Below are 18,224 nucleotides of genomic sequence, written 5' to 3'. Positions count from 1 at the left end.
TTTGTATAAAATTAGATGTTTGTAGCGAATTATACAAATCAGAAGCTCCATGGCAAACATAGAATTTGCTATAGAGCGCAATTATGTAAATAATAGCTATAACATACAAATACAATTTTTATAGTTGCTATACGTGAAAGTTGCTCAATTTATATTCTATTTGGGCTTCATGTTGTGTAGTTTGTGGGTCAAAATTTGCCCAAAGGGCATTTGGTATTTAGTTATTGGAAATGTTTGAGTGATTTGCGAGAACAAACTTGGTATGGGGTAGTCTTGAATTTTTAGATATGTTTTTTAGAAATGTCTAAAAAAACTAACATACACACACTTGAACTTATGTTTGATGGACAATAAAAATCGTGATTTAAAGATTTTGTTAAACAGATCAAAATTTTAAAATCACCTATGATATCCCATTTCAGTAACTTTTTCGAAATGTTTTGGGTGTGATAAAACTCCTTTTCAAGAATACAATTATTTTATATTGTTGAGAATATTTTTCTCAAAAAAATATTTTGTATAAAATGAGGAAAAATTACCATATTGATATGCATAAGTCATCTTCTTTATAGAATATCTTAATTTTTACTTGAGTATCCTTATTTCAATTAATACATAAATATTACTTATTATTAAATTTTAATACTCAAAACTATCATGGATAACACCATTTATTCCTCGTAAATTTGATATAAATGATATTTTGAGACTTTAAAACTTATTATCACAAAAGGAAAGTGTGCCATAGTTTTCAAATCAAGTTGTCGTTTGGTTTGCAATTCATACTAAATATGTCTTAATGATATTTACTATATTTCACAAGTTTCAAATATAACACATCCCTTTCGATGAAACAAAATATAAGTGGTATGATAAGATTATAAATAAAGTAAAATGTCCTACAATTCCATGAAAGCAATGGTTTTATCCATCCACATGAACTTTCAAAATTAGCAAAAGTAGATTCAATGTCATTTTCTTCACTAATTTTAGAACAAAAATTATAGAGACTATTTTTGTACTATACTATAAATAACACAAGAAAAGAAAAAGGTCGAAAGTTGCTAAATTAATAAGTTGTGGACCTTAAAGAATTAACAACCACATAACAACATAGAGGACCATTATTTTCAAGTTATTTCAACATTTAACGTGATCAACACGTATGTCGATGGATACTTAATTAATTAAATCTTTTATTAAAATATTTATTTCATAATCTAAATGAACATTTACATTGTCATTATATATAACGGTTGTTACATGTAATTTATTATATTATAATTTTAAATATAATATATATTTTTATCATTTTAAAATTTTATTATATTATATTATTAAATTCATTATTATGTAATATTGAAAAGTTTCATGAATGATTTTATGTGATTGCATTGTTATCTCCTTTTTGTTCCTCTATCGTTTGTGTTTGCTTACCATTCAGTAATTTTATTTTATTCTTTACATGTCTTCTCTTAAAAGTATTCAGTATCCTTTTTTAAAAAATTAGGTTTATTTTTCAAATTATTTATAATGACATTGTGACATAAGAAAAGTAACATAATCAGCTAAAATATTATATTTAAAACAATATTAAAATATACTTATAATATAATACAATAAAATATGATCTTTTTCTTTAAACATAACGAAAAGAGATGAAATCATGCAAATTTTCGAAATGCTTTTTTGAATATTTCTTAATGTCCCGACTATTCTCATAATTTGAGAAGCAGATGATTAATCATTAATTTAAAGAAGAAATCGATTTCATCAAGTAAGATCCGTTCGTTCTTTTTTCTCTAATAGATGGTCAGAATTTTATCTGAATTCAAATCTTACCCAGAGGTCAAATAAAAAATCTATATTGAAGAAATAACAAAATCTTTCTATTTTATTCCTTCCAGACAATAATAGTAATAAAATAATTAATATATTTAAAATAATCGCATATTTATATTAAAAAAAAAATACATAGTGACGATTGAAACAAATGGTTAGGCAATATAATAACAAGTTGTTAGACAACATAATAATTACTATTGTTATGATTCAATTAAAGTGTAACCAGTTGACTATCGACATTCCCAAGGACAATTTAATATAAATTCTATACATAAGCTACAACGCAGTCCTACAGAATAAAATAGGGAAAAATAAATAAAAAAAAAAACATATAGAAAGAGGTTAGGTTTAAGCACGATTTATTAAAAACTCTCACATTAGAAGAGGAAAGTAGCAAAAATAAAAATATTTAGATGAGTGTGTGGACATACTAATCGAGAGAAACAAAATTAGAAATGAACAATTATCTATAAAAATACTCAAGAATATAATAATTCGCCTAAAGATAAATTAAGACACTTCAAAGGTTCGCATGGTGGGGAAACAATTTATTTCGAGATTAGTTGTCCCAGGATTGTTATCTTCCTTTTAATATGGCATAAAAATAAAACTTAAATATCTCACAAATTTATTACAATCAAATATAAAATAAATTAATCTCAAACTTAGTTATTACGTATCTATCATATCAGACAAACCCTTACCGATAAAACTATAACTAAACCAAATCAATTTTTAATGTGAACATCACAAAAATAATTTATGTGATCGAAACAACTTTGTGATATAATAAAGTCAAAAATTAGAAACCAAATTAACACTGAAAACGACTTTCTATACTAGACTGGACCTCAAACCCGTTTTCAACTGACCCGGCCCACCCTATCTTCCACGTGTCATCATTATCTATATCCAAAACTAACAACTTAATTTTATTTGCCACATTAGCATTAAATGAGAAAATAATATTTGATTTACTATTTAAAAATAAATGAAATATCTACATTAATATAAAGTAATAGATTCTTGAGAATATTACAGTTCACTACTAAACTTACTTGAAAAATAAGGTATTATTAATTTATATATCGTGCAAATTCATGTATTATTAATTTATATAACGTGAAAAGAGCTTGTGTATTAATTATTTGTGCATACAAATTTATTAATCTAAATTAAAGGAGATGTATCATACTTTTGAGTTTTGACCAAAACGAAATTGGAACATATAAGTTGTTATCATTAACGGAAAACACCTAAATTTGTTCAATTAATATTAACCAAAATTACTTAATTTGTGATTAGTAAATCATCTCCAAATTTTCTTTGATTAACAAACTTTTTAAAATGAAATAGATGGATTTCACGTGCTTAAATTCTTTGAGAGGAATGATAAACTTTTGATTATAATTTAAAATTATTTTGAACTTGGCTAATAAGAAGAATAACTCTTTCGTAATATTTTGGGCAATATTAAATCTAAAGTTTAACAAAATGAAAAAACTACTCAATTTTACTTTCTTTGTTTAGTTTTACTTGTCATGTTTTGCTTGTAAAAATCAATTCATTTTATTGATATGAAAAGACTTGCAATTTATAGTATTTTTCCATATAGTTTTCAATCACGTAAATTTAAATTTTAAAATATTAAATTAGTTTAATTCATTTTAACTTTAAAATTAATCAAAAAATCTCGAACATAATAAGTAAACAGAGAAAATAGTATAGATCAAATTCCATTCTTTTTCATTTTCATTTTAATAATAGTGTCTACAAAGTAATAATGATATAAAACATTCTTTATGTATTTTTTTTAATTAATAAGTTTTTCCTTTCGGTACCTTTGCTTATCAAAATTACCAAAAGAATAGGTCATAAATATTTTTCATATTATAAATTAAGATAAAATATTTATAAAAAAATACAAAAAGAGATTAAACTATTTTTTTGTGAGTCCTTTAATATAACATCGGATATCTTATGAAATTATTTCTACTTAACATATGAGATATTTCTTCATTTTAATAGATTATTTTGAAATTAATAATATCCATAGTAAGGTATGCATGGACATGTATATGCCATAATTTTATTCATCGACTTGATTAAATATCAGATCGATGGATAAGATTGCGCCACGTGTCCCTATTAGTATTCCATTAGAGTGAAGGGTATATATGCTTTAGTTTTTGGACGACAGGGGAACAGTATTCCAAAAGTGTGACGAAGATTATCTCCATACCATTTATGATAGTTCAAAATATATTTATCCTTTTTCTCAAATATAATTTAATTTAATTTCAAACTTTATGCATAAAAAGATAAACATGACAGGTAAAATGGATCGGAGGGGAGTATAATAAATAAGTAGTATATATTATGTGAATCTTTATCCATTATATAATTCACCACATAATAATTCTATTTATTTTTTTGTATTTGCCCATTTCTCAAGGAAAGCACCAATAAAATCCAGTGCTCCCCTTCCCTCCTCTTTCGATCGCCGGCGAACACTGACGAGCACTGAGACTAGTTTTTCTCTAGGGTTCCGGCGAGTTGTAGGTTTTTTGAATGGCGTCGGAGGATGTGGTAGGTAAGAGAAGCGAAAGTGCTGTTACTACAATCGTCAATCTGGCTGAAGAAGCTAAAATGGCGAGCGAAGGTGTTAAAGCTCCGAGTCATGCTGCTATTTTCAGTGTATGCAAGTCTCTCGCTGCTGGTGGAATCGCCGGTGGAGTGTCAGTTTTCTATCCTTCGTTTTTTCCTTATGCTATTTTCTACTGCATATTCCTTTATTATTAGTTCCTTTTTTTTTTCTCTGTTAAGGTATGAATTCGATAAACAGAAACGAAAATTTCATTTGAAGTTATACTTGATTTTGAATATTACGAATAGTTTAAAACTAAAAAAATCATGTGCTGTTTCTAGTTTATACTCGTTTGGTTAACAGTTTTTAGCTGATAAACAGTATTGATTACTTAGGCTTGATCTTAATTTTTACTACAATAACTAAAAATATAATAATAATTTGCATTCGCTGATTCCTGTGTGTACTTGTTTTTTTCGTCTGGTATTTTTATCTGATTTGTTTAGGAAGACTGTTGACATTAGTGAAAATTTCATATTGATGTTACCTAGATTGAATTTAGTTATTACAAATAGTTCCAAATGAAAAAGTGATCTAGGTTTGCGATTTCTAGTTTATACTCGTTTATTATCAGTTATTTCTTTCATCTTTCCTTTTTTTTTGTTCTGATATGATTCTGAAGGGGGATAGACAGTAGCACAAATTTCATTTGCTGTTTACCTGTGCTTGACTTAAACCAATCAATAAAAACTTATTCTAATTCCTTCTTTTTTTTGTCTGATATGGTTGCAAGGTGGTAGACAGTAATGAGAATCTCATTTGCTGTTACCTAGGCTTGATCATTTTGGAAGTTGGAAAATAAGTTTGAACAGTTGTGTTTAGCGCATATTTGTAAATGATGATATTGAGCTTTTTAATACATGATAAGATAATAAGAGTTTTTTTTGGATCTTTTGTGAAATGAAGTATGGTTTGGAGTAACAAAGAATTTTGAATATGCTAAAATTTCATAATATAGTGGTCTAGGGTGATATAAAGAGATAATTGTGTAGTTACATAAACAAAAAAATGCATTTGTATAGGTGACATAACGTTATTATGAAACCACTTTTTTCTCGTAAAAGTTGGTCTCTGGCATATAAGTAGAAACAGGTGAAACGTGGATGACTCATGGATTCTTGTTTTCTGGAATACAACCAAGAGAACGTACTTGAAAAAAATAGAAGGAGAAGCAAGGGAAACAAGAGGCGTTGGGAAGAACAATTAATATGGCTTATCTAGATAGCTGGATAAGTATATGAAACTTGAAATATCAAAAGCATTAACTAACAATCTTAAAAATAATAATTAAAAGTAAATCCAGGTTTTTTCTTTTAGCAAAGATGCGATGCGTCTTAGTTGAGTTATATAGAATCAAGTAAATGCTAATTACGCAAAGGGTTACTAGAGGTTACTGCACGTCCATAGTACATAATAGAGGTTTCCTCTAGCAACACTTAGTAGGAAACATGCTGTTTTGATATCTAGAATGTGTTTTTCAAGTACATGACATATCTAGAGAGCATTTGTGATGGTTAGATAGAGTGCCTGTCCGGTGCCAGTGTGTCATAAGCAAGCATGCACTGATAGTTAGGACCACATGTTTATACCTACGCAGATAACCATTGTCGACTGCCTGGCATGTTACAAAGGAATCAACTAATGAGGTATCCTTTATTCCATTATCTAGTAGATTCTATCGAAGGAACCTCCCATATAGATGGAGGAAAGGGGACAGGAGAAAAGGAAAGAGAAAGAAACTGTCATCACAGAAACAGGGAGAACTGCATTAAACAGACCCAATTTGAGTTTTGTTTAGATATTGGATTCTGGGAAAGAAATGAAATGAATAGAGGACTGTGGGGTACGTGGTTTTGCATGTCTTCATATGCTTTTATGGACAATGATGTGATTTTTTTAATCTTCTCCTCTTTTTGTTTCCTGAAAGGAGAAAAGTAGAAGAAAAATGGGATCTCTCACTTGTTGCATTTCTGATGACCTCATTAACATCCCAAAATCTACTTAAAAGTAACTCCTAGAGGTGTTCCTTTCACACTATCATTTTTAAAAAGGATCCGTTGCATGGCTTAGTTTCATTGCTTATATAATTACTTCTTGATTTTGAGGATGATGGCATACTTTATCACAACAGGTTAAATGCATTTCTTTCCTCTTTTCCCTATTTCCATAATTTTACAAGTTAAATTGTATTCTTGTATTACAGGTCACGCACTGCAGTTGCTCCATTGGAAAGGCTTAAAATTCTGCTCCAGGTAAATATTCCAAGTGATTCGTTTCAGCTTACTACGTGAGATTTTTCTTCTATATCGTTGCAGATTTACTCATCTACATGAAAATTGTGCCTGCAAAGTATATGACTGATCTATATCGAGATGTATACCCAAAAATATGCATCTTTTATCATCTTAAGATAGTGATTGAGAACCCAATTGAGTATTTAGAACAAAATGTACCAATCAGATTTCAGTTGCATCTGAAGCATTGAACAAACTTGGGTAAAAGTGGTGGATATCAATTCAATTATTATATATTTATTTGACAAGTGATGCCATTAGATATCAAGCATGAATTTTCAGTTAACTATAATTTTGTATTAAGAAGTCAGAGCATTAAACTTATTTGTGTACTTACTTTTTTACATGAGTGAGTGTGATCATATAAAGTAGAATTAATGTAGATGCATTACCATGTAAATAGTTCTAAACACACACCATAGGTTACAAGGATGTTAAATTGACCTTTGTTCGCTGAAGTGCAGGTTCAGAATTCTCACAGTATAAAATACAATGGCACAGTTCAGGGGTTGAAATATATATGGAGAACTGAGGGTCTCCGGGGAATGTTCAAAGGAAATGGAACTAATTGTGCCCGCATTGTTCCAAACTCTGCCGTCAAGTTCTTCAGCTATGAGGAAGCATCCAAGTAAGCCATGCCACTTCTTTCTCTCAGAATGTTAAATCCCACTCCTTATACATCACATTCGAAGAAAAATCTCTTTCAAATTGCCATTGTACTTCTCCATTCTAGTTTGTTGATTTGTAGAAATTATTTTAAAGAGCATTACTTTAACTTACTGAATTCTGAGATACTCTACCACATTACTATTTGGACTAGCGGGATATATTTTGCTTTCGTTGGTCTCTGAATGTGTTCTTAACATATATTTTTATTAATGTGGGGAGTGATTTTGGAAATTGGAATTGACCCAAAAAAGAATGAAAGGTCAAATAACTAGGAAGAGTAGTGGGCTCTGCACAGAAGTCTGACTAATTGAAGAGTACTTTCAGTGACTTGGTGAGATGAATAGATCAATTAGAAGTTGTTCATTCAAATTTTATGGTTGAGAAGAGGTCAGTATTAATACTGAAAGATGCAAGTTACCACTCACGAAGAAAATATATTTTTTATTCGGGATTTGTTTTGGAACATTTACCTTATCCAAAAAAAAAAAAAATCCAGATTTGTTTTGGCTAATCCTGTATTAAATGATCAGTGCACTTGATACGAAGGTCAAATTCTTCATCATTGCAAGCCTGTAAAGTGTTTATATTAATTCCTTTGTAAATTTATGATCAGGGGACTTAAACATACTACTTCAGTTTTGCTGTCAGCTAGTCTGATTCCAGAAGCAGAAAATGAATTTGATTGACTAGCTGTTAGTTCCTCTATCAAACGTAAAATGCAAGAGGATAAGTTGATTTGGATGCTGATACCCCTTTTCTTGTTAATCCCTTCAGAGATGTAATTTTTTTTTTAAAATTATTTGGAGGATTGTGGTGGGGGAGTTTTCCTTCTTTGTTGTTCAATACAATTACCAATTCTCAGGAAAAAAAAAATTCTTCTTTCTTTAATGTGGGGGAAAGTTAGGAGGAAACATTTATAGGTGGGGAAGTAGTTTGATTATCTGACAGTTATCATGTTTGAGAATGAAAATGATTGTGCAAGGGATATGAAATTCCAAATATTTTAGTTAGCACAACAGTTTAATGTGATACCCTGCCTGAGAAAATTTGAGTTCTTCAGATTACTGATCATCTAAAATAACATATAAATTCTCTTATATCTAATGTAGCTTTTTTATGGCTTATGAACTCTAATATCTTCTCTGTTTATTATTTTAAAATGTTGCAGGGGAATCTTATGGTTTTACCGGCAGCAAACTGGAAACGGTACAATCAACTGACTACCCAAATTTGTCTTCATTCTATCTCTTTTTCTGTCTACATAAGCTATTAAGACTTAAGCTATTTCATCGTTCGTAGATTTTATGCTGCAAAATCTTTGTTGAGAAATATACTACTTCCATGTCTGCCAAGATATTTGTTTCATCCATCTTTTGCATGAAGAAGTACAAAATTTGCAGTATTTTATGTTGTGGCTCTACCTAGTTTTTTAGCGATTTATGAGTCTAAGCTTGTTCATATACTTATTTTGCCATATTAACTGTATTTTCTCTTATCTCCTGCAGAGGATGCTGAACTTACTCCTCTTCTACGCCTTGGTGCTGGAGCATGTGCAGGCATCATTGCCATGTCAGCAACCTACCCAATGGACTTGGTACGAGGTCGAATTACTGTCCAGGTATTGCATCTGTGGAATTAGCAATTTTACCCCACACAGATTGTGTATGGAAATGGACTTACTTTTCCCAGGTTTTTGTTAATTTGTTATGTTTCTGCTTCTCTCTGCAGACAGATAAATCTCCTAGCCAGTACAGAGGGATATTTCATGCACTTAGAACAGTTTTTGTTGAAGAAGGCCCACGTGCCCTGTACAAAGGATGGCTCCCTTCTGTGATAGGTGTGGTAAGTGATGGTTTTGATTTGACTTGCTATAGTTTCAAATTCAGAGGCACATGGTTTCTGTTTCAACCTAAAATTATACTCCTTTTGATCATTTTGTTGCTCATGTGTCCATCTCACTTTGAGTGCTTACTCATGGATTATTTCCTACAAAATTTAGGTCATGAAAATAGTCTTTCCCCGTCATTCACTAAACTAAACAGGATACTCCCTTTCTATGGATATGGAACACTATAGTTCTTTCAATGATTTTGGGTATATAAGACCTCATATTTCAGTAATAATAATTTTGATTGTTTAATCAGTCATTTACTAGTTGCATTTTTGTGTCGTTAAGTTTTAACAAAAGAGTTTTGATGTAAGTGATGAGGATATTCCAGTTTATTCAAAAGCGGGACTAGTATTGAATACTCTGAGCGTTAGGAGAGATTGTTTGTACATTAAGCTACACAGTGCTTGCCTGTAGCCTATAGGTATCCATTTAGCAACTCAATAAGAGACTGTGTTTTAGATGCTAGCTTGAAAGTCCTTAGGGTTGAGCCCTCTTGTCGAATAGTGCTAAAAATTGGGCATCCTGTTGTTTTCAAACTCTCATCAAGTTTGTTATTTAAAGAACTGTCTGACTCTATACACATATTCCACCTTTTTTCCTCACAGTTAACTGTCAGCATGGTTTACTTGATCTTCAGATCCAAACATCAAGCAGCTTAAGCTTCTACACTATTTGCCTAATTTTCTCTGAAGATTGTGTTAAGATGTTAACAAGAATGTAATGGTTTATCAAGAAAGGTAGAAAGAGAAAAAACAATTAAGTGTAAAGATATTCCCATCTACTTATCTAAAAGAACAATGTATTAAGCACATGTCGTATGTAGGTTTAACCAAATGACACCATTGCTGATGCAAGTTCAAAATGCAGATTCCTTATGTAGGTTTAAACTTTGCTGTGTATGAATCTTTAAAAGATTGGTTGGTCAAAACTCGACCATTCGGACTAGCTCAAGACACTGAATTGAGTGTTATGACAAAGCTTGGTTGTGGTGCTGTTGCTGGAACCATTGGGCAAACGGTTGCTTACCCTCTTGATGTCATTCGTCGAAGAATGCAGATGGGCGGCTGGAAAAATGCTGCTTCAGTTGTTATTGGTGATGGGAAGAGCAACACACCTATAGAGTATAGTGGTATGATAGATGCGTTCAGGAAAACAGTTCGTCATGAGGGAGTTGGAGCTTTATATAAGGGTTTGGTCCCAAATTCAGTCAAGGTTAGTGTAACCCATCACATGTTCTTTAGAAATGATTCTCTTTCCCTACTCTCCGTGTCTAGACATTGCCATGGTTTTCCAATAAGGCTAGCCTCGGAAAATGTTGTTTTCTGTCGTATTTAGTATGAGAGTGATTTGGTTCGAGTTTATATGACATTATTCTTCTATTTTCAGGTGGTCCCTTCTATAGCAATTGCATTTGTGACATATGAGGTGATAAAAGACATTCTTGGTGTGGAAATGAGGATATCTGATTGAATTGTTTGAGGAAGCTCAGGTTATTTTCTGTACTTAGATGTTAATTTACTCGGAGCAGTGAGGAAGTTATTTATTGGTAAGTGTTATCTTGTTGACTTGGAAAGGGAGAGATCCTGAGCAGCGTTTTGTATTTTATTGGAGAGATATATTAACAATAAAGAGTGGTTCAGAAGTAGCAGTAGGTGCACTTCACCTTATAGGAATCAAAATTACTCATTTGGTCAGTATTTATTGAATAGAAATTTGGGTCTGTTGATGTTCCATTTGTTTTGTTTGGTACTCTTCATCACTGTTTCTTTCTGCCATATTTTGTGGCATATTGGCTCTTGCTATGTGCTGAACTAAATATTTTGTGCCTAAAAATACTGCATTCAAATTATTACATTTCGCAGTTTTCTACCTGATGTAAAAAATTATTCTGATTTGCTCGTCTTGTGAGAGAAGTTTCATGCAATTCACAAGGTTCAACAAGCAATCAACATTTCACGATCAAGAGTGAAATACTCTTTGTAGTAGCGGTGCTTGTATGCTGTAAGATCTTGTACTTTGAAACCCAGGTTATGAACCCAAATCTGTTAGTATCGAACATTATCCAAATCCCCTTGTATATTATCTAGTAACATGAAACCTATGGCAGATCAAATGCACTATTTGTTTTTAAAACATTCAACTATACGTAATAGTCAAGCTTGGCGAAATAAGATTGCAGGTCCAACTCCTTGAAAAGTTACTCGATTCCACGTTGCTTCCAAAGCTTTAGTCTAATAGCAAAAACACAGTATCCCTAGAGTGTTGGTTCGAGAGTCAATATTCTTTCAAAGATTTCTCGATTATAAAAAAAAATGTTAGATTCCACCTTAGATAAGCCAAAGTATCTATTAACTATTCATGGCAAGGAATCAAGAATCAATTAAGAGTATAAAAACGAAAAACTCTGTAGAATGAAGTCTAGAAAAGATTTCTATATCCCAAAAACAATCTTATAAAATGCATGTACTAACAATATTACGATTCCACTAATCGATATGTCCAATGAATGAAGTTCCAGTACTGAAAAAATGGTAGCATTACTTGCCTATACAGACTAAAAGAAAGGGTATTTCAAAGAAACTAAGGCCCAGCAACAATATCACTTATCTTCTGAAGTAAAAAACGACCAATCACTCCAAAATAGAAGTACCAAAACAAAGGTAAACAGGAAAGCAAAGCAAAAATGATGTACACAGGAATTTCAAGCTGTTACTTGCCTTTTTCCCTTAGTCTTTGTTGAGATCCTTTCTATAAGATCATCATAGCGATTCTGGTGGTAATCAATCCAGATACACAACTGCCTTATCGCCTCTCGTTTTTCCTCACTCAAGTCTAACATTCCCTTATCTTTGTCATTCATCTTCCTTTCATACTCTCCCATCTTTTCATCCTTCTCCACCAACGTTTTATGCAATGTAGCTATCTTCTGTTCAAGTTGGTGAATTGTTTCTGTCAAACTACCCCTCTGAGTCACCTCGGTTTTCCCTGCGAATTCTAATTCCTCAACCTTCTCTTTTAGCACCAATGCACATTCTTTCTCATCTTTCAGTTGTTGCACTAGAGTGTCAACTTCCTTCTTCAGCTGCTTCTTTTCTTCACCTGTTACTTTGATCAAGTTCAAAGCAACCTTAAGCTCATTCAATATTTCGTAAATGCGGGACTCCAGGTGACCAGTGTCTTCCTCGAACTTCATATTGAACGTATCCATTTGAGTCAAAGTGTCGTTTACTTTATTTGAAAGGTCTGCTTTTATTTTTGCTTGAGTTTCCTTGTATACAGTGATAACTCCTGATAATGTTGCAATCCTCTCTTCCAGCAACTTTTGATGTTGCAGTAACTTCTCCTCTTTCTTCTGGTGGTCCCCTTCTTTCTCTGTCAGCAACTGTTCAGTCACTCGAAGCTTCTGATTGGTTAATCGAAGCTTAACCTCAGTGTTCCGAACATTCTCCACCAGTGTGCTGATTTCATCTCCTTTCATTTCTAGATCCCTCTTCAGATCTTCAATCTTGTCATCAAGTTCATCTATTTTCTGATCTTTACTTTCAAGATTCTTCTGGTATTCTTCTGTCATCTCTTCAATCTTTATTTCTGCAAGTTTGAGACTTTCCTTGTACTCCTGCAGCATACCATCAAGCTGTTTGTGCTCCTCGCCCAACTTTCCAAATGCTTCCTCATGTTCTTTAAGTTTCATTTCCCGATCCACAATCTTCTGTGATAATTCAGTGTGCTGATTCTCTGCGTGTGCCAAAGTCTGACCATGCTCATCAACTTTCTCGGTTAATGCATTCTCCAGATCAGATAGTTTGCTTAAAAGACTTCCCTTTTCCTCCTTCAGTAGATTGTTCTCATTGTTTGCACTGCTTATGTTTTCTTCCAAGGTACTCTTCTGTTCACAAAGGGATTTCACTTCAGCCTGGAGATCATTGATCTGTACCACTAGACCTTCCTTCTCTTCCACTAACTTCCCGAGCGCTTCCTCCTGTTCTGTCAGCTTTAATTCCTGATCCACAACCTTTTGTGATAATTCAGTGTTCTGACTCTCTGCTTGTGCCACACTTTCTGTGGACTCTTGTTTACCTCTTTCAATTGCCAATGTCAGCTGGTCTTTCTCCGTCTGCAGTAACTCTATCTGCTGCCGGGATGTATTAGCTTCTTCTGTCAAGACAACAATTTGAGCAGAAGTATCATTTTGCACATCTTCTAGTCTCTTTTGCAAGGCTTGATGCTCCTCAACTTTCTCGACTAATGAGTTCTCCAGTTCAGATATTTTCAGGAGGAAACTTTCCTTTTCCTCCTTCAGCAGACTGATCTCATTGTTTGTATTGCTTGTGTTTTCTTCCAATGTGCTAATCTTTTCACAAAGTGACTTCACTTCAGCCTGGAGATCATTGACCTGTATCACTAAACTGTCCTTCTCTTCCACCAACTTCCCGAATGCTTCCTCCCTCTCTTTCAGCTTTATTTCCTGATCCACAAGCTTTTGTGATAATTCGGTGTTCTGATTTTCTGCTTGTGCCAAACTTTCTGTGGATTCTTGTTTACCTGTCTCAATTACCAACTCCAGCTGGCTTTTCTCAGTTTGGAGCAATTCTGTTTGCTGCATTAACTTATTAACTTCTTCTGTCAAGGCAGCAATCTGAGTAGAAGCTTCATTTTGCACTTCCTCTAGCTTCTTTTGCATGGTTCCATGCTCTTCCAGTTTCTCCGCTAATGCACTCTCCAGTTCAGATATTTTGCTTAGGAGACTTCCCTTTTCCTCCCTGACCTGTACCACTAGGCCTTCCTTCTCTTCCAGCATTCTCTGGCCATCTGATGTATTCCTTGCTAATTCCTCCTTCAAAATTTCCAACTGGGTGAGGTATTCTGATGCTTCTCCAGCTTTTGCCTCGTGTTGAGATTCTATTTGAGACTTCTGAACTTGCAAATTCTCCGAATGCTCTTGCAGATTGCTCACCTGCAAAGTTAAGGCAGCAATCTGAGCAGATGATTCAGTTTCTCCATCTTCAGATTTCTTCCTTAAAATGGCTAGTTCACTTCCTCTGTCAGTTAATGCCCTCTCAATTTCAGAAATTTTATCTTGCATCATCTCCTTGTCGTTTTTCAACTGAACAATTGTCTCATCTTTGCTTGTCAGCTTCTCTTCCAACTCATATTTCAGATTCTGAAGTGATTTTAGCTCCACTTCTAGGTCCTTCACTTGTGAAAGAGAACTTTCTTTCTCTTCCAGAATTTTCAGTGACTCTGCAGATTTGTTTGCTATATCCTGCTTGAGACTCTCTATCTCACTTGAGAATCCTGAAATTTCTTGTGTTTTCTTCTCCAGTTCTGCTTCCAATTCAAGTTTCTGGCCGCGAAGAGACTCCAATTCTTGGTCCTTCTTATTCACCTCGTTTGTTAAGTCCTCAACTTCAGCTGACATCTTGTTTCTTTGTTGCTCCATTTCCTCCTCCAACTTGCCTTTCAGTTCATTTAAGGATTCAATTTCAAGCTGCATATTGTTTATCTTTGTGGTCAAAGCTTCCATCTGGGATGAGAATTCCCCTTCCTTTTCCTCAAGTTTCTTCAGCAATGCAGAGAGCTCATCTTCCTTCTGTTTCTCTATTTCTGATCTCTGAGACTGCAGTGAACCAATCTCCAGTTCCATACCTCTTAAACGAGTCGATGCTTCAGTTTTGTGAGCATCATGTATCTCCTTGTGAGAAGAGAACTCCTTTTCTTTCTCATCTAGCATCCCCTTTAGCTGGTCAGCTTCAGTCACAAGGTCTTGGATCTTTTGTTGAGCTTGCCTTATCTCCTCCGAGAGCTGTAAAACTTTCGATGATAGTGAAGAATTGTCTTCCTCTGTGGCCTTTTGCGTTTGACTTAGCTGAGCTATTTCTTTTTCAGCAGAATCTAGTTGTCCCTTCACTGAGGGAAGTTCGCTTTTTAGGCCTTCCAATTCTATCTGTAGGGTTTCTTTCTCTTCCTTCAACTGCCCCATAGTGGTTCTTAATTCCTCAATAGTACTATTGCCTTCTAAAATGCTGTTTCCCATGGCTTCTTTCTCCAAGAGTAAGCTTTCTCTTTCTTTAGTTATTTCATCCAGCTTCTGCATTAATTCAGCTTCTAATTTTGCAGATTTCTCCAAATTCTCGTTGAGGTCCACTGTCTCACCTAGAAGCTTTGAATTTTCCTCCTTCAACTTTTCAGCTTCACTAGTCAAACTGCAGATTGTTGTTTCTGCTTCTTGCAATTTCCTCAAAGTGCTCTGGTGCTCGGATTGCAAGGCCTCCTTTTCTTCGTTCGCAGCCATCAGCTGAGCCTTCAACTCAACTATTTCTAGATTTGCACTTGTCAATTCTTCCTTGATGCCATCTGTTACTTCTGTGAATTTCAGTTTACCATTTTTCTTCCCCTTTTTTCTCGTACTGCCATCTGAATCTGAGTCCGAGTCTGAGCTGGAGGAAGAACTATCTTTCTCGTGTACATTTTCCCTCAGTTTTCCAGTGAGATGATCATAACGAGCATACAGTGATTGGTAATGATTGTGAAAATCTTCAACTGCCTCCACCAGTGGTTCTTTTTCATCTCGACCATCTTCTCCTTTAAGATAGGCTAAGATCTTCTGAATTTTCTCTTCAATTTCTGCAAGATGTAAGGACCAAGTGTTAACTTTGCCTGAAGATTCCACTAGGGCCCAAAGAATTTTCTAGACCATTTATTTATACCAAGGGTGGGCGTGGTACGATAGATACTGAGTTACCATACAAAACCAACAATTTTACAGATGGATTCAGTAGCTCTTGAGCAAGATAAGTATATACCTGCTTTGGTTCCTTTCAGCTCTTCATCTTTCTCAGGATCAGCATGACTTCCAAAAAAGGACTTAACTCTTTCCCTGAATCGATGCTTTGCCATCTCTTCAAGTGTTTATGTACTTGTCAATTGTTTTTCTCTGTCTTTTCAACAATAGAGGGCTATGACCATCCCGGATAATGTAAGTTCCAGTACTGAAAAAGAAAATTGGCGTGTCAAGATTTGAGAGTAAATTTACAGGAACCAAATAAGTAATTGCTCTATGAAACCAATAATATTTGGAGATCTCTTTACAAAAGGTAGTTGAGAAAAGAATTGTCGATGTCAAGTACCAATCACGTTACACAACATGCCGAATAGAGGGGGGAAAAGAGCAAATCAAACACAAAAGAGATAAAAGGGTTAAGATATTTAGCCTTATGAATCTGGAAGTTAAACGAATAAAATACAACACCATTGTTCATACGTTCATTTCGTTTATTCCGCAACAGTCTAGTTATTTTAAGCATGGCCACGTGTCCAAGTTCTGGACACTCAATATCTTTTCCATCATGTCCAATTTCCATTCTTCTACCTAATTCTTGTTAGTTCCTTTTTCCTGTAATAAAGAACATTAATTCAACGATCTGGAATGCACGCAATTCCACTTCTAAGCTATCTTGTTCGAACACCTTCGAAAATATTGACGTGTCAAATCCTTCAAAGTAGTCTATTTGGAGCATCGGACATGGATCATTTTTTTAAGAGTCCGAGCAACATAGTTTTTAAGTAGTCTCTGCACTACCCAAGAGCAATAACTAGGAATTATATCACAACAAATATGAAGCATTTCATAATACATGGATGAGAATTGTGATCATCAGCTCAATATCCTTGTGCTAGCCATTAACCAAAAGGCCTTTTCCATTCTCATAAATGGCAATCTCATAGGTCAAAAGAAAAATGTATTGACTGAGACAGACTGAGCTGTATGAACTTTTAAGATACTGTTTGCCAACAGCTAGACATGATATACTGTAATACTCCCCGGAAAGTGGGGAACACACTCATCAAGTCTTCAACTACATTCTCATCAGGAAAAGAAAGAAACTGCAGAGAATCTAATAAAGGGGTCACATTTGGTTGTTGGATAAGGGGATCATTATTTCGAAATAAATTGCGAGTTATTTTTTCTTTAATACTTGCTACAACCTTTTCTTTTGGGATTGTTTGTACTATAATTGTGATACTATTTTTATACAATACTCTAGGTCAAATAATAATTTCAGAATTACTATTTCCAAGATAAAAACGAAAAATCATCAAAGATTTTAGAAAGACAAGGATAGGTTTATATCAAGAACTGAAATAAAAATGTATCCCAATTTATCCTGCCGAAATCAAGCATACGTCTTATACTATATCACATATATCTCATTTTAGTCAATCTAACCAAACATTTTCCAATAAAAGTATATCTACTAGTCAATACGGAAATAATTCATTTCCCAATTAAATGACTCTTACTATAAAGTATTCGGATTAAAATAAAATATTAGGGAAGACTTACAAATATTCATATTGTATGTACCTAAATAATTACGCAATTTTTCTAAAATCCTTTACCAAAATGCGCATGCGTTTACTTAAATCATTTTGCAATTATCTATTTTCAGATTCTGTCCAACGAAAGAAATTGGAATTCCTAAGGCTAAAAAGGGGAAGAACAATTAACTCCAGCTGCCAAACATGTGTTTTCTGGCGATAGGCCCTACATAAATTGGCCTACAGAAAGGAAATAGCCTATCATCAACTAACCCAAACTTTTTATCAATCATTTTAGGTAAAAATGGAGGGAAACGGCATATTCTCCTTCCTTCAAATCAAAAGTATTTAAAAAATGAGGTCAAAAGCATTTACACTTTTTGAATTCTTTATTTTTTAAAAATAATTTTACCTAAAATGCTAAAAATGTACTCTACATCTTATATTTTTTTTTAAAATAATTAAAAAGAAAAAGTTTTTTTTTTATACATATCAATATTATAGTCCGATTAATTTAAATTCACACATGACTATCTCTAGAGCAAATTTGGCACTGACA

At 33.4% G+C, this 18,224-nt stretch overlaps 2 protein-coding genes across 2 annotated transcripts; one reads left to right on the top strand and one right to left on the bottom strand.

Annotated features, from left to right (window-relative positions):
* The first annotated feature begins 4,264 nt into the window (after positions 1-4,264).
* LOC125826277 (mitochondrial adenine nucleotide transporter ADNT1-like) lies at positions 4,265-11,027 on the top strand. The gene is made up of 8 exons (XM_049505599.1): positions 4,265-4,583; positions 6,696-6,744; positions 7,251-7,414; positions 8,624-8,661; positions 8,961-9,073; positions 9,184-9,297; positions 10,214-10,558; positions 10,733-11,027. Exons 1-8 carry the CDS (start codon positions 4,417-4,419, stop codon positions 10,814-10,816), a joined length of 1,074 nt encoding a protein of 357 aa, XP_049361556.1. The 5' UTR covers positions 4,265-4,416; the 3' UTR covers positions 10,817-11,027.
* Positions 11,028-11,855: 828 nt separating this feature from the next.
* LOC125826263 (COP1-interactive protein 1) lies at positions 11,856-16,342 on the bottom strand. The gene is made up of 2 exons (XM_049505583.1): positions 16,150-16,342; positions 11,856-15,970 (listed from the first exon to the last, which is right to left on the bottom strand). Exons 1-2 carry the CDS (start codon positions 16,241-16,243, stop codon positions 12,048-12,050), a joined length of 4,017 nt encoding a protein of 1,338 aa, XP_049361540.1. The 5' UTR covers positions 16,244-16,342; the 3' UTR covers positions 11,856-12,047.
* Positions 16,343-18,224: the final 1,882 nt, after the last annotated feature.

Source organism: Solanum verrucosum, unplaced genomic scaffold, assembly GCF_900185275.1.
Source record: "Solanum verrucosum unplaced genomic scaffold, falcon-dt-bn FXZP01000060.1, whole genome shotgun sequence".
In the NCBI taxonomy this organism is placed as follows: Eukaryota; Viridiplantae; Streptophyta; class Magnoliopsida; order Solanales; family Solanaceae; genus Solanum; species Solanum verrucosum.
Note: the sequence above shows the minus strand (reverse complement) of the source record. Positions and strands in the feature narration are given on the sequence as shown.

Bases quoted from the DNA above. Each gene is read 5' to 3' on its own strand.
- LOC125826277 (XM_049505599.1), top strand. From the start codon at position 4,417: ATGGCGTCGGAGGATGTGGTAGGTAAGAGAAGCGAAAGTGCTGTTACT. The intron at 7,415-8,623 runs GTAAGCCATGCC...AAAATGTTGCAG, and splicing joins AGCTATGAGGAAGCATCCAA to GGGAATCTTATGGTTTTACC. The intron at 8,662-8,960 runs GTACAATCAACT...TATCTCCTGCAG, and splicing joins CCGGCAGCAAACTGGAAACG to AGGATGCTGAACTTACTCCT.
- LOC125826263 (XM_049505583.1), bottom strand. From the start codon at position 16,243: ATGGCAAAGCATCGATTCAGGGAAAGAGTTAAGTCCTTTTTTGGAAGT. The intron at 15,971-16,149 runs GTATATACTTAT...TACATCTTGCAG, and splicing joins GCTGAAAGGAACCAAAGCAG to AAATTGAAGAGAAAATTCAG.